At 41.7% G+C, this 16,881-nt stretch overlaps 1 protein-coding gene across 3 annotated transcripts in view; it reads left to right on the plus strand.

Moving 5' to 3' along the window:
* The first annotated feature begins 571 nt into the window (after nt 1–571).
* Nucleotides 572–16,881, plus strand: part of NID2 (nidogen 2) — a 97,542-nt gene continuing 81,232 nt past the window's right edge. The window contains exons 1-4 of one of the 3 annotated variants that reach the window (XM_004454082.5): nt 572–889; nt 1,552–1,860; nt 10,820–11,052; nt 15,340–16,076. In XM_004454082.5, the coding sequence (XP_004454139.2) occupies nt 665–889; nt 1,552–1,860; nt 10,820–11,052; nt 15,340–16,076 (1,504 nt within the window). In that variant the 5' untranslated portion in view covers nt 572–664. The remainder of the gene's footprint in view (nt 890–1,551; nt 1,861–10,819; nt 11,053–15,339; nt 16,077–16,881) is intronic. The other 2 variants (XM_004454083.4, XM_012523536.4) reach the window with 2 other exon arrangements.

The following is a 16,881-nucleotide window of genomic DNA, read 5'->3' on the forward strand; positions in this document are numbered from 1 at the left end:
GGCAGTTCGGCCGGGTGGCCCACTCCTCCAAGGCGGCCTTGGGGAAGGGGACGGAACTTGGGGGTCGGCCTGCGGCTTTGTGCAAAGGCGCGCTTCTCGGCAGGGCGTCTCCAGGAGGAGCGACAACGCTTCTCGGCCCTCGAGGGCGAGGGGTGCCAAGACCCCGGGGCGGGGCGCAGACTTCACGCCGTACCGCCACGGCCTCGCCCTGCCAGCCGGGGGGCGCGCAGCGCCGGCCGAGGGCGCACGGGCGCGGGGGGCCCTGGCGCTGAGGTCGTCTGCACGCCGCTGCCGTCCGACCCTGCTGGCCCTTTGGTCCCGGGCGCGGGGTTCGCCCGCGCGGGAAGGAGGCGGGGAAGGGGCAGATCGGGGTAGCCCGGGCCGAGGTTTCTACCTTGCCAGCCCCGCTGCGCGGGCCACCGCTGCCTTAGCAAACTTTTAACAAGAACCAGATGTGGCAGCCGCTGTCGAACTTTCTCAGACCGGGTGATTGGGCCCCGGCCGAGGGCAGCAGCCAATCGGTGCGCGGGGAGGGCCCGGAGTCCCGCCCCCCGCGGGCGCCTGCGGGGACCCGGGTTCCAGGCTGGCGCGGCGCCGCGGCAGGGCTGGCGGGCGGGTAGGGGCTGTGCGCTCTGCGGCGGGGCAGCCCACGGGCCGAGCGAGCATGAGCGGAGGACGCGCGGCCGGGCGGCCCGCGCTGCCAGGGCCGGTGCTGCTGCTGCTGCCGCTGCTGCTGTCCCGGGCTGCAGCGCTGCACCCAGAAGAGCTCTTCCCCTACGGGGAGGCGCGGGGGGACCAGCTTCTGCAGGAAGGGGACGACGAAAGCTCAGCCGCGGTGAAGCTAGCCATTCCCCTGCGCTTCTACGAAGCCCAATTCAGCGACCTCTACGTAAGTCCTGCCAGCTCCTGATGCGGGACTCCGCAAATGTCTCACACCTTCTTCCCAAGGTTCAATGTAGCGTTGATCACCGAACCCTGCTTTGGGAGGGGAAAAGAGAGTCGTCACGTCCAGGTGCCCCCGAGCGCCCCTGGGGTGGGCTCCCGCTTTGCAGCCGTGCAGCTGTCTGACCGGCTGCGGTTCCTTATCTCAAGAAGGGCAAGAATTGTCCGCAGCCATTTATGCGTCCCAGGAGGGAAAAAAAAGGTGGGGTTGCTAAGACGGCCCGTGGAGTTTACAGTTAGGACCGCGAGAAGGCGGTGCACGGCTGCAGAGCTGGGGCAGCCCCTCCGCGGGCCCGAGGCTCTTCTCCCCGCTGTCTTATGCGGGAAGCGAGAGGATGCGTGAACGAGATTCTAGGGCGCCCAGACCTATTCGTCGCGCTTTGGGGTAGAGGCGGGTCCCCCCGCTGAAGTTGCGACAGTCACCCTGAGCTGGGAATCGGGCTTCCAGCCTGTGGGGAAGAAGAGGCTTCGTGCCGAGGGTAGATGGAAGCCTGGCTGTCCTACCGTCCCTGTGGGACGGGGGTTGGCGCAGGTCTGAGCCTGTGGTGGCCGCCCTCCTGCTTTCTCCAAAGTGAGTGACTGTCACCTCTTTGTCCTCTTCCCCCCCAGGTGGGCACCAACGGTATCATCTCCACCCAGGACTTCCCCAGGGAGACCCAGTATGTGGACGATGATTTCCCCACAGACTTCCCGGCCATCGCGCCCTTCCTGGCTGACATCGACACCAGCCACGGCCGGGGCCGCGTCCTGTACCGCGAGGACACCTCCCCAGCAGTTCTGGACCTGGCCTCGCGTTACGTGCGCGCAGGCTTCGCGAGCTCCGCCGCGCGCTTCACGCCCTCCCACGTCTTCCTGGTGACCTGGGAGCAGGTGGGCGCCTACCAAGAGGTCACCCGTGGAGCGCAGCCCGCGGAGGAGGTAAGGGACCAGGGAGGCTCGGCTGCTGCGGCACCACCTGGGGGATGCGCTCAAGCCAGGCCTGGAAACCCGGGCCTGGCTCAGAGCCCCCTCTAGTCTGCTAGAAGGGCCGTCGTCTCCAGGCGTCCTCTGAGTCTCTGAGAAGGCAGCCATTCGACCAAGGAAAACTTTGCTTAGGGAATACCAGGACCAGAGAGCAGATGCCGAAGCCTCTGGGAACCCAAGGCAGTTTACTGTTGGGTTATTTTCAGGGTCACCTCTAAGTATGTATCATTTCTGATTATATATTTATTGAAAGAAAAAAACAGAAAATACAGGCAATTTTAAGAAAAATAAACACTCGTTTTCCTACTCAACAATAATTTTTGACTGTAGACTTCCTGAATTTTCTCCCTATTCATGTCTGTATCTATCTAACCTGCTAACAATGAGGGGTTCCTAGTGCATGTACTGTTTCTAACCTGGTCTTTTTTTCCTTTTTCTCACTAAATAGCATATTGTACATGTTTCAATGTCAATAGATATATTTCTACATCATTTATAATGACTGCATAGTATTTCAAACAGTAGATTTTCCACAGGTTACTCAACCGGTGTCCCCAGTGGTCACTGAGGTTGTTTACAGTTTTCATTATTATAAATAATACTGTGAAGTACTTTTTCTTAAACTGAATTTTTTCACTTGTCCTTAGTTGACATTTTAGGAAGTGAAATTGGTGGGCTACAGTGGATGCACCTTTTATAAGATTCTTGCTAGCTCTTGCCAAATTACTCCCTGGATACCAATTTACATGCTCCCTAGTTTTCAGAAGTCTGCCCTCAATTTTTTTTAATAATTTCTACCTGGAGAATATAAAACAGCTCAAACTCTCAGTATGTAGGCTTGGCAGCAACATTTAAGTACCCTAAATGGACATCAGGTGGGGCAGGGTGGCTCTGCCTCTGAAAATGAACAAGAATCTGAAAAAACACATAAAATTGATTTCTGGAAGTGGCTATGTCTCAAGCAGTTAAGTTTAGAGGTCCCAGTTTGGTTCCCAGTGCTTCCTAAAGAAAACAAACAATGAGCAGACAATGAGCAAAAACAACGAGCAAAAACAAAAGCAAAAAATACAAGCAAACTATGAGCAAAGAGATGAGGGAGCCAACTAAAGAAAGCTGATGAAAAAAAAAATTTATTTCTGTGTTAACTCATCACGGTGTGTCTTGGCTATATAAAGATTTCAATACCTTCCCTAAGAGTTTAAATACCTTGCCCATTGTCACTGAGTAGTTCAAGATGGTGGCTATTCTTATTTGTGTTGCGGGTAAGATGAGTATTTCCTAAAATCTGTACTAAGCAAATAAGATACTAGAAATAAAAACTATTTGGATTTATGATTTTTTGCTATTTTTTTTTTTTTGTCAGGCAGCATCTCATTTTGTTTATTGAATAACTTTTCAAATGCATGAGTTTGGCATCTCAATTGTTGAGTTCAACAGAATAAATTCAAACAGATATACTGGACATCTTGTGCAGAGCACAGGATTGGGTTGGAGAGGATACAAAGATATATAAGGCAAGGCTTCCACCATTATGTTGCATTCATTTTCATTTATAAGTTTTTTTTAAAAAAAACTTATTTGAAAAATTAAGTATTGCGTGTGCAGCAGTTTGATATTATTGATAAATTCCAAAAAGAAATATTGGATTATGTTTGTAAACTGATCTTTTCTTCTGGGCATATTAGATTATATTGGATTCATAGGTTTACTTGATTAAGTAATTATTTAAACCTCTTGTGCCAGTAGGGCATTGAGTCCCCATCCTTTGGTGATAAAGACAGAGTTAACTGTTTTTGGTGTTGGAGTTTTGATGTTTTGAGGTTGGATTTTGATGCTGAAGTCTTAAGCTGGAGCCCCAGGAAGTAAGCACACAGAGGAAAGAAACCAGCCCCAGGAAGGGAGGAACCCAGGAAGCCTGAACCCTTGCAGATGTCAGCAGCCATCTTACTCCAACACATGAAAATAGACTTTAGTGAGGGAAGTAACTTATGCATTATGGCCTGGTATCTGTAAGCTCCTACCCCAAATAAATACCCTTTATAAAAACCAACCAGTTTCTGGTATTTTGCATCAGCGCCCCTTTGGCTGACTAATACAGCATGCCTGTAATAAAAATTTGGAAAACACAGAATATAAGGAAATAAACACTATAGACAATCCTACTAACCAGAAGTACCACAGCATATTGTGGAATTACGCACATATTCATATGTGCATATATAAACATTTTATATTTAAAAATAGTTGAAGTTTATTCATTCAGCAAACTTTTTTTTGCTCACTTACTGTAGGTGAAAACTAGGATAGACAGTGTGAAAGGACATGCTCTTTACCCACAAGGACTTCATAGTTCAGTAGGGATATTGATAATTGTTCAATGTAAAAAGTATAATAGTCTCTGACTTAAGGACCACTTTTTGGTTAGGTGACTTGATCTGGGAAGGTTGCATTGAAGAAATAGCTTTGAGTCTGAATTGAACAGGGTGGAACATTCCAGACAGGAGGGATAGCATATCATCTGTCACCCATGTGTTATACAGGATGATGTGTTTGGGGCATTACATTTGGGACATTATTACTGAAAAGGGAGGTTGGTGAGAAATGAGGCTGGAAAGGCCATGGGGAAGGCAGACTACACTCTGCTAGGAGAATGGACTTGGTTCTTTGGCAGTAAGCAGCCTTTGAACAATTTTAAGCAGGTAAAGTGAGCTCTTTTTTTACAGTATTGAAAGGGCAAAGGTATGAAGGAAATACTGATTACTTAATCATTATATACATTGTTTATTCAAGTTATCCTGTTAAATTCTTATAACTATTTTATTATGCTGTCTTCCCTTAACAATCCTACAAGATAGGTATGACAGGAATTATTGTTTGCATTTTTATAGATAAAGGCAATTCGAAGTTAAGGCAATTGTCCAGCATTCTGAGTTGATGAGGCAAGTGGCAGGGTTAGAAAAAAGATTTCTTGATTGTTAGTCTTTTGTTGCTTTTGCCCTGACTTTTCATGCAAGGTCCATTTTCTTGGTCCAGGTGATATACGTAGTCTTTTCCTAAGATTTCCAATAAATTAGGCTTGGTAATTGTTATTGTCTTCATGTAGTACCAGAAGAGCCCTTGGAACTGTATTTCATTCAAAGGAAGAATGAACTTGGAATGAAATCTGCTGTGAAGGACATTTTTATGCCAATATCACTTCCAAATTACTATCCCAATACTCTGAAAAGAATTCAGCTGCATCTGTCTTATTTTTTCAACAGAGAAAAGAAAGATAAAGTTGAGTTAAGCAAGATGAGTTGGAGAGATGAGTAATTGCAGAGAGGTTCTGGGGTTGTGAAATCATGCTAGAACTTTAAGATGCAAATTTTATCCAGACTTATTTGAAATTGAAAATTACAAGATAGACAAGATGACTTTATTATTTTTCTTCATCTGTAGCATGATAATACTGTTTCCCTTATCCATCTTACAGAGTGACTGTGAAGACAATGACAATAAAGATTTTTAAAATTTGAAAAAGGAGTGGTTTATGAAATGTTATCCAGTGACTTTTGAAGCAATCACCCAGCCTCTATCTTAGTTTCCTAACCTGTAAAATGGAGTTACAGTACCTACGTGGTTGTGAGAATTAACTGAGGTGACATTTTAATAGCCATTGTAGTCCTTCTACCTAGCAAATGCAGGTGCTCACCCAATCTGTATTCCCCTACTTGGCTTGATAGAACTAGATTCTGGTGGTGGTTTTTAAAAATTTCTCTATCTTGTGAGGATGCTCCTATGTCAAATCCAAGATTGCGTAAGGACTCTGTAAATACAAGATTTTTTGCATTATGACTTTTGTGTGTTCCTTCTTTTGAGGGATGGGAGCAGATTCATAGATTTCATATCTTTTTTACTTTTCTAATTAAAATCATTTTCAGACATTGCCATATGCTGAATTGGCTTCAGAATTTGTTTCATTTAGAAAGGAGAGAGAATTCTGTTTGGAGAGAGGATATTTTTCAATTACCCATATGGAAGATTCTTCTGAATATTTTAAAGAGTGCTGGGACTTGAGTTCTTACTTTAATCGTTCTTATTTTAATAGTTCTTTGGAGATAGACTTTGGCAAACAGTAATGTTCTTTGCTCAGGGAACCGTGTAAATTCTACATTCCTTTTTTGAACCTTGGCATACTAACCTTATATTGCAAAGTTACTGGAAATGCAAAGATATCAGAGAAATGGCATGTTTTCTTTATCATTTTAAAGACTTTTTGTTCAGTGTGGGCCTTTCTCTCCACGGGTGCTCATAGCAGGTGTGGCAGGATGTTGTAGGACTGTCAAGGTGTATTTGCCTCTGAAAAATATGAACAAATAATGTTTATCAATTCAGTTAATCTGAGTCCTTGAATTGTCATAGGCATTTCACAGAGCAAAAAAGTCACAGTTGACCTTCAAAGAACTTAATATTTTTGTTTTGTTTATTTGTTTGGCAGGGAAGGGTTTTTTTTGTTTGTTTTGCTGTGGGGATGAGGCTATAGAAAACAGGGTTACACAAATCTGCATAGTATGGGGAATGTGTTTTTTGGCCTGGAATTTAAGTTGGCTAAAAGGGCTGAATGACTGGGCGCTGAGAATTAGGCAGCAGGAGTGACTGTTCTGAGCTAGGGCATGATGACAGAAGGCTGAGGGAACTGGGGCTGGAGAAATGGATGAAGGGAGTGGTGCAGCAGTCACCTAAGACAGATGAGAAGATAGCCTGATGGAGGCCTCTACGAGCTGATTGAGGCATGCTGACTGGTGCCTTGAAGAGAGTAAAATGGATGCCACAGAGAAAGTGAGAGGTAAATGCAGAACTTTATTGTAGCTTTTGGACTTCTAGAGTTAAGGTTCAGAAGATGGAAGGCCTAGTAATCTATCTAGGGAGTTTGACTTGAGTCTGAGATACAGCTATGAAGACAGAGAAAAGAGACATATGGAAATTGGTTAAAGAAATACTGAAGTGTTGCTAGAAGTGTCAGGAAGTATATAGTTTTAGGGGCTTGATAGTACTGAGCATTGGTCTTTGAATTTTTGGCAGGTTCTGTAGGATTTAGGGCAGAGAATGAATGAGGGACAATCATGCACGTAACAATGCCCTACAGGCAACAGTCAATGCCTGTGATGGAGGAATGGAGTTTGGTGCTCATACCAAACACTGGAGGCCAGAAGTCAATGATCCTTCAACAATAGAGAGCACAGAGCTCTAAGGAAGACCCGGAGGAAACTTTGTGACCGCTGCAGCAGTCCCCTGACTTTTCAGTTTAATTTCTGTAGGATTCTATAGTCAAAGTCCTTTGGGATAGGGATGGCATTGTTCTGATTTTTTTTTTTTTTTTTTTTTTTTTTTTTTTTGCTAGGTGGCTAAAATTAATCAAATGAATTGCAAAAACTAGAAACCATTAGGGGGTCATGTTTTGTGTCCATCAGCCTGCCGAATGTCAAATCAGCGTTGACCGGTGATGTCCTATACCTGGAAGGGAGAATCAGAATCCTGCTGCCTGGCTTTTGCTGAGGGCTCTGGCTTTTCTCTCTTTCTGATAACAGGGTGTTGGAGACCTGGAAGCTCAGTGGCTGCTGGCCCTGAGCTGCTTCTCTCTCCATGGAGGCTCTCTCTCCAATCTGGGATCCTGGGGGAGTTGGGAACCAGTGACCCTTGTGTGGGGTTTGGCAGCCTATCTGAGGGTTTCCCTTCAGAGACCACATGTGGGGCTCTTAAGGCTTGTATCTAGGAATGTAATGACCTTTCTGGGCTGGAAGCCTCTCAAAGAGAGCTTTGGAAGGAGGAGTCTTTCAGGACTTAATGAAGTCAGCTTTTTAGCAGTTAAATGTAGAATTTTGTAGAGCAGAGAGAGAGAATTTTAAAAGTGATTCTTTGGTGCGTTGGGAAGTTTTTAAACAGCAAACTCCTTTCGAGTGTATTTTGGAATCCTAAATTCTGTTTGAGATAGAGTTGTTTTCTTCCTCCATTTGCCTGTTTCAGTGATGAATAAACACTTGTCACGTATAATAAAGATGGCATATAAAAGATGTTGAATATATTTTAATTCAAATGAACTTGTTGACTGACTGAAAGAATGAATAAATTCTAAATACCCAGATCCTGCAGTAAAAAGTCAGACTCGCCCCTTCAAATATGTTTACCTTGTCCTTCTCCTCCCCTATCCCCTTCATTTCCTTCACAATCTATACAACCTTATCTTATAGAATTTCCCTCAACTTAAAACTGATATTTGCTCCTATCTTGCATTTAAAATGGGAGATCAGTGCCAGGAGCTATGAAAGCTTAGCTTTTAAAATGGGTATATTTTGCCTGCCTTAAATGCTTTTCTTTCCCTAGTTGAACTTTTATTTATTCTACTGAAATAAAACTGAAGTTATTGAATCCACATGAATTGGTGATGTCTATGTAAAGTCATGATCCAGAACAGCCTTTGTTTACATTTGCCACAAGTTATGGCTTCCTAACTTAGAAATTCTAGAATGTATTCTTTGTCTTTTGTTTTTTGGAAAAGAAAGCTTGCTGAAAAAACAACCAACAAATACAACAATAGCACATACACTGGACTCCCTGTCTATTTGTGGACTTAAAGAAAAAAGCAAAGCAAAATTACTTTTTCAAGCTAGATAAGTAGAGAAAGGTTGTATACTGTATAATGTTTTGTTGTACTTGAAGATCATGTTAACACCTGAGTTTCTATTTGTCCTATAAGCAAACCCTCAAAACTATGCTTGAAATTAAACATTGAAAGAAAAAATTAAAAGTTACTCAGAGGAAAGGGCTTGAGCAGCATGTGTGGGAAAGGACCTAGTATAGAAGAAAAGGAAGGACACATTCCTTTTCTTTGCTGTGTTTTATTTTGTAAAATATAATGTTCTTCTCTGTGCCCAATTTTGTTTGTCTAACAAACAAGAGTTGTATTATTTACAAAGTACATAGTATTTTAAAAATACTTTCCCAGGTCCTTATTAAGTTATAAAAGGAGGAAGTTTTAGAGAGAGAGATTCTCAGATTCCTAAATATAACATCTTTATAAGATCATCAACAGGGTGTTCTAGGGGGGGGAAATAGCATAATGAGATAATAGGCGAATCAGAAAGGTTTTTGTTGAAAATAAAGAATTCCAGAAGGACCTGCGTATGAGTTTGTGGCTAATCCAGACTTTTGGCCTCTCTTTGCTGGTCTGCCTTTTCTCCTGCAGTGTTTATTAACCTTCACAAGCTGCCTCTGTGATGCTACCCTGCCCCCAGCCCTGAGTTTTGGGCCTACCCTCCTCCATGGCCTCTACCACCTTGTCTAAATCTGCTTTTATAATTCCAACCTGGCTGTCACCTTCTTCTAAATTCTGAGCTTTGTGGCCAGAATCTCCCTATCCTTTGTTCCATTGCATTTTCAACACCAAGCATAATGTCTAGTGCTTAGTAGGTACTGGTTATTTGAATCAAAGTGCAAATAAATAAATGAATGGCGTTTACAAATGTAAATAGTTAGCTATGGCAACCAAGGCAAAAGGAGGTGAATGCTTACTAGAAACACCCATAAAGTTGTTATGGAGGGTCTGAGGGAAAAAAAAAATTCTGTAGGGACTCACACAGTACATCTGTGGGGCAGCATTTGAAGGTTGAGTGGGATTTCCAGGCAAGTGTACAGAAGCATGAATGCACGAGGTACAAATGAGAAATATTAAGTAGTCTGATGAAGTTGCACTGGAACTGAGCCTGGAAGGAGAGTTTGGGACCAGATGACAAGTCACCCTGAATACCATGCAAAAATGGCTCAAGGTGTGGGCTTGGGAGCTTGCCTGTATAAGCACTAGCTACCCGAGCTTAGGCAGATCCTTTAGCCCTGTGTCTCTGTTTCTTCAACTATGAACCGAGGGTATAATGACTCTGATCCCTTAGCCCTGTGTCTCTGTTTCTTCAACTATGAACTGAGGGTATAATGACTCTGGTACTGAGGTGAAATGATAAATAAAAAAGAAAAGAGAGGGAGGCTGTGAGAGCAGTCAGGAGGCCTTTTGATTAGCCAATGCCTAACACTGTGCCTGCCCATAATGGGCATTCAGTAAATAGGTGAATGAATGAATGAATGTGTTTTAGTCTGCTGAAATGCAATATACCAGAAATGGGTTGGCTTTTCCAATGGGGATGTGTTAGCTTACAAGCGTAAGTTTTGAGGCTGTGAAAACGTCCATATCAGGCTATCATCATGCAATGCTTTCTCCCCAAAGACCAGGTGCTGATGATCCTGGATACCTCTGTCACATGGCAAGCCGCATGGCAGCATCTGCTGGTCTCTCCCTTCTCTTCCAAGTTTTGTTGTTTTCAGCTTCTGGCTTTCATGGCTTGCTTTCTGCTTCTGTGACTTTTTTTTTTCCCTCTCTCTCTCCCCTTATTCATCATGTTTATAAAGGACTTCAGTAAGAAGATTAAGACCCACCATAGGCCACACCTTAATTGAAGTAACCTAACCAAAAGGTCCCACCCACAATAGCTTCACGCCCACAGAAATGGGCCAGCTTTAAGAACATGATTTTCTGGGTACATACAGCCTCAAACTACCACGGAATGAATGAATGAATTATCCAGACAGAGATGAGAAGTTTGAAATTTAAAAATATTTTTTAACCTGTGCTTTATGTATATTTTAAATCTTAATCTAAGTTAATAAATTACATTACTTATAAAATTATATCTGTTATTTGAGGGGGAAATTTAAAAGAATATTATAATTATTTATATTAAAACAATTTGGAAAAATCTAATGAGTAAGTGACTAAGGAAGGGGAAAATCCTTTGTACTGCCTGATGCTTTGCTTGCATTTCAATTTTTGGTTCTTCCTTTCTTAAAGATGTTTCTAACATGTGTTCTCATATTTTTTTTTTCCCCACAGCTGAACACTTTCCAGGCTGTTTTGGCATCTGATAAGTCTGATACCTACGCCCTCTTTCTTTATCCTGCCAATGGCCTTCAGTTCTTTGGAACTCGCCCCAAAGAGTCTTACAATGTCCAGCTTGAGCTTCCAGCCCGGGTGGGCTTCTGCCGAGGGGAGACTGATGACCCGAAGAGAGAAGGACTATATTTCAGTTTGACTAGTACTGAACAGTCAGTGAAAAATCTCTATCAGTAAGTAACATAGGGCTTAAACCAGGGTTCTTAACAGGGGGTCCATGAGCTCGAATTCAATTTCAAAAAAAATGTTCTTGTGGGGAACGTGTTGGTGTGGGTATGATATATTTATTAAATAATACAATATAGTGTAGACTTAGTAAGGGGTCTCTGGTTTTCATCTGACTGGCAAAGGGGTCCATGAAACAAAAAAGGTTAAAAACCCCTTTCCTGTTTGAATATCCTTGGACCTTTAGAAGCTGCCCAAACTCAAGTGACCACAAGACCCCTAATAATATCTTGGTGGCTTCCAAGCAAAGCATTAGGTCAAATCTAGGAACTAGATTACACCCTGAGAGGATCAAGTTCACAAAAATATAGATGATCCTTTATTTTTCATGTCCTATTAGATGTAGATAATGGAAACACATGTGTATTCGCAGAACCACTGAGGTGTACTATGAAAAAAATATTGCTTTTGGAACAACATAAAAATATCCAGTAATGTAATATATAAATGTAATATATAAATGTAAAAAATATCCAGTAAGCCCAGATAAACGTTTCCCAGGTTAATCATTTCACAGGAAGACAATTTAATCTTTTGGATAGATATATGTTCAAAATTAAACTAAGAGTAATGTATTATTCTCTGGGGAGTAAAAGATAGATAGATTTTTAGTATACTCAGGATTTCTCCATGGCTTCATTACCTGGAATTATACCATGGTTTTCCACGAGGTAGACAATAACAAATTTCTTATTGCCATCAATGACTTACTTTGCTACAGTAATAAGCCCTTCCCCTTTTTGGCAGGCCAGTTTGTACCAGTGTCTGGGTTAGTACCAGATGATATGTATTGATTTCAGGTGTTTTTTTTTTTTCTTTATGTCTTTGCTTTTATTCTTTTCCTGAATGCTGGTCCAGAAATCAGACAGAGCCCATTGGTTACTTCCTAGCCTCTCATAACTGCTTCTCAGTTTCATGAAATCATTCCTGGGTATTGGAATACCTTACATTTTTGCATGCCATCTGCTCTGCTACCAGAGAGCCAGGAACTGCAGCCAAATATGGTTACTCAGAGCTAACATTTATTAAGAGCTTACTATTTGCCAAGCATTGTACTGAACATTTCCCAGATATTATCTTATATATAACTCACAAGAATCCTATGAGGTAAAATTAAAAAAAAAAAAAAATCCATGGGACTACAACACAGTGAATCCTAAGGTAAACCATGGACTAGTTAATATCGATTATAAAAATGATTTTCATCAGTTGTAGCAAATGAACGGTACTAATGTGAGGTGTTAATAATAATGTAGTGTAGGGGAAATCCTGTTCTGTATTAAGGTAATAACTTACCAATGGACATTTAATTTGTTTTGGATTTTTTTCTGTTATAAATAACCCTGTAGTAAACAGCATAAGGCATGTAATTCACATCTCATTTCTTCTTAAAATGAGTTCCTAAAAGTGGAACTGCTGAGACAAGGGATAGATGCAGTTTAACATTCTGATGCATATTAACAAATAACCGTTCAGAAATGTACCAACTTATATCCTCACCTAGTGTGAAGCTGTGATTGACAGTGTCTGTTCCCTGCAAGTTTCATTCTTTTTAACCTTTGCCAATCTGATAAGCATAAAATAGTCACCTTTTCACTTTGATTACTAGTAACACTGAAAATCTTTTCATAGGCTTAATAGCCAAGGATTTGGACTGACAAGTCTCAAAGAAAGCCTAGTTGCTTTCCAAATGACCTTGGATTTTAGATTAATCTCAAATTGGTTAATTTCCCATATACACAATGACAAAAGCAAGGAGAGTGATTTATATTTAATTAGAAGTTTATTTTACTTAGCTTTTATCTGCCATAATTTGTATTTTTCTACTCAATGAAGCTTTTTATAGCCTTCTGTTTCTAACTACAAGAAGAAATTTCACAGCTGCAACACCTCTAATGTGACAATAAACTCAGTATCCTCAGTTCTCCAGGCTTTTCTCTTATCTGCTTGTTTTCCTTATTGGCTTGCCAAAAACACCAACATTAATTCTTATGAACTTACGAAGTACACATAGCTTGTTGCACAAAGGATCACAGTTTTGCCTTCTATGCTCCTCTTTCACTAAATTAGCTACAACAGAAGCAGCAGCAACAACAACATACACACAAGAGAGAAAAAGAGATGCTCTGGATTGTCTTGGGAAAATATTAGCGCTATAGACATCCATGTGAACAGAATGAGTACCTATCCAAATTAGCAAAGGTCTCTTGTTCATATTTAATTAAATGAATTTATCTTATTAGTATTAACTCTTGTTCTTCATTGACTGACTGTTTCAGTTTGCCAAAGCTGCTGGGAGCAAAATACCAGAAATGGATTGGCTTTTATAATAGGAATTTATTAGGGTAAAAGCTTCCAGTGTTGAGGCTGTGAAAATTGCAATGTGGCATGGCAAAATGGGGGCTTTCTCTCTGGGTCTCTGCCTCTCCTCTGGCTGCTTTCTCTGTCAGCTTCAAGCTCCTCTGAGGGTATAACCTCCTGGGGGCCTCTTTCCATACCTCTGTGCTCTGCTGATTCCAGCCTCCCGCCTCCAGGACATCTTTCTCAGCCTCTCAGGGCCTCTTTGTCTTTCTGCAACTGTTGGTGATTCTGGAGCCTTCTCTCACATGGCAGAGCAAAATGGTGGCTGTCCTCTCTGTGCATTTCTGCTTTCAGTCTCAGTTTATATAAGACTTCAGCCAGAGGGTGGAGACCCAACTTGAGTCATGCCTCACTGATGTAGTCCACTCAAAGGCCCTAAAGTGATCTAATAAAAAGTGATATAATCAAAGCATTCCATAACTGAATCTAATGCAGTTCTAGGGGACACACTCACAGGACTGGATTGTTTAAAGAACATGATCTCTTCTGAGATCAAGCTGTCACACTGACTTTTAAGGAAATTTCATAGTATGGGAGATTTTAAGCATGATATTTTGGACATTTAACCACAACAGTAAACAAACTGGTATATTCAAGCTTCTCAGATTCTTGTTTGTTCAAGTTTTTCCTTATCTTTAGAAGTCCTATGTGTAGTTGTTCTATTGAAAATGTATCATTGACTTGAAAAGACTAAATTATTGGGACCTTTGGAAGACTGAATGGAATCCATATTCTTCTCTGTGGAAAAAATGAGTGATCTTTCTGATCTCACATGTTTCTGGAAAGACCTCTTGCCCATGACCCTGGAATTCTGATTAAGCTACTTTCTTACTTTTCCTTTAAATTTGTCTGCAATTGCTCAAAACTTTTTAGACTTGGACATTTTATTTTTTGTTTATATTAATTCATCATTCTCTGTGAATTAGTTAACTTGCTAACCCATGCCAACAAACAGTGAAATATTTTTAACATTCCATAAGATAATGATAACTTAGGTGTTGGTTCATCTGTAGTGTATTGGTTTTCCAGTGTAAATGTTTAGAGCAGGGGATCTTAACAGGGGGTCTATGAAATTCAAGAAAACATTATTCTCTTGTGACATGTTGGTATGGATGTGATATATTTATTAAATAATACACAGTATAGTGTGGACTTAGTAGGTCTGTGGTTTTCACCTGACTGGCAAAGGGGTCTGTGAAACAAAAAAAGGTTAAGAACACCCAGTTCAGAGCATAAACTTTGGTGTCAGAGCTGAATTCACATTCAGGCTATGCCACTTATTAATTTTGGCATTTAAAAAGAATAGTTAACCTCTCTACACTTTTTCCAGCTCTGTAAAATTGGGCATGATAACTGCCTCTGCCTTGCCAATTGTATTGAAGAATGTCAAGCACCTAGCACCGGGCTAATATATAATTAACTCTCTAAAGCAAATAGTGGTCATTACTGATTAAATGTTTGAAAAAGACTTTTAGTCATATATTTTCTTATATACGTGTGGAAAAGTTTCAAACAATTAGAGGAAGGATAAAATATTCCCACATTCCCTGTTTGTTTAGACACAGCCAGATTTTAGATTTAAACATTTGGATTGCTGAGTGAATTTATAACTTGATGGTCTAGCATTTTGTGGACACATAGCCAGCCTTTGGCATAATGTTAAATTAATGGTAGTTTACTTCAAAATTCTAGTGTAATCCTTTTAGTTATCATGTAAATCTGCTTTTATTTATTTTAAATTATTATTTGTTTTCAACAGTGAGAACTCTGAATGTGATCTTAATAATTAGTTTTTCAGTTTTAAAATAAATTACCCTTGTAGGAAGATAGATGAACAGACACTTGTTACAATGAACTCTTCCCTTTTTATTTAGACTAAGCAACCTGGGTATTCCTGGAGTGTGGGCTTTTCACATCGGCAGTACCTCCCCGTTGGACAATGTCATGCCAGCAACAGATGGAGGGCAGCTTCCCAAATCCCACTCTTCACCTCCTCTGGAGCATTCCTTCAGCCACGCGGCAGCCCTGGAAGGTGACTATACTGAAGACAATTTGGAATATTATGATGAGAATAGTGAGGAAGTCGAATACCCCCCAAGTGAACCAGAGGAGGCAGGGAATGGCCACAGCAGGGTTGAAGTTTCCTTCCACTCGGAAGTTGATGTGAAGTCTTCAGGAGGTGAGATCTCTCGACCCAATCCCGATCTGACTCCTTCTCTGCCACATCCAACATCCAGTGATTGGCCATTTCATCCTGAAACAAAATCTGCTATCTTGGGTCCTCAAACCAAAGAGGGGATGCCTCTGGAGGGGACAGATACTCCAGATTTAAAAGGCCAAGTTGAGCCTTCTGAACAGACAGCAACCAGAAGCCCAACTCTACCAGAGAAAGACGGAGGTTCACCTGATCCCTCCCGGGAAGCCCCTAAAAACAAAACCATCCAGCCCTACCCCGATGGAGGGGCTGTTCCTTCAGAAATGGATGCTTCTCCAGCCCATCCTGAAGGAGAAGTTGTTTTTCCCCATTACCCTGTGCCAGATCACACTCCACCGCTGAGTGGCGGGAGGTTTGTGGTAAGAGTAGAAGATGACATCAGTTCCAACACTGAGGGTGAGTGGAATGAAAACTGGATACTGAGATTTCATTTTTAAATGCTGGTTTTATGAGAGTCAAGAATTTTCTCTTGAGTAGGTGAAAAGTTTAGCAAAAAGAAAATTGGAACTGATTTTTAAACCCCGGACTTCAGGAGATAATAGAAAATTTCCTTCGCCAAATAAATCTTGGCAGGCAGATTCTGTTTTGAATCTCTTGACCATTAATAATGTTTTTTTTTAAGGGTCTCATGAAGTGAGTGGGGGAAGAAATGGGTTGCTCTGCCAGCTAAGCTCTCAAATGTAATAAAGTATTTCAGTTTGAAAATTCAGCAACAGTGAAATTTCATACACATTACAGTGATGGAGGACTTAATACTGTATGTAGTCTTAAGCAGCTAGTCGGGCTGGCTCAGAGGGACATGCCAGAGTCTTTGTTGTGGGGGAATCCATGAGCGCCACTTGGTTAGAGAGCACATTTTCAGTGCGTGGGAGAGCCCAAGGGGAAAGAAGAGACTGAAACACCTGTGTGTGTTGTCATTTCTAGTTCGTGGCTGTGCAGCTGTGGTATTCACCTCCCTGGAGACTTGTCCTCATTTCATGACTCAGACTGGAGTGAGAGGCGAGGCGTGAAAAGCCGAGAGGTTGCCATTTGAAGAAGTGGTTGATTAATACAGACATGGAGCCCTTGGCACCTTCTCTTCCTAGTGGAGACTTGTAGTTTGCTCTCTCTTCCCAGTCAGGGACTAAAAAAAAAAGTCAATGGGAAATTGGCCATAGGTTCAATCCATTTGCTCCAGGGACTGGTCGCCTGACCTCTTATA

The sequence above is a fragment of the Dasypus novemcinctus genome, chromosome 3 (assembly GCF_030445035.2).
Source record: "Dasypus novemcinctus isolate mDasNov1 chromosome 3, mDasNov1.1.hap2, whole genome shotgun sequence".
NCBI lineage: Eukaryota > Metazoa > Chordata > Mammalia > Cingulata > Dasypodidae > Dasypus > Dasypus novemcinctus.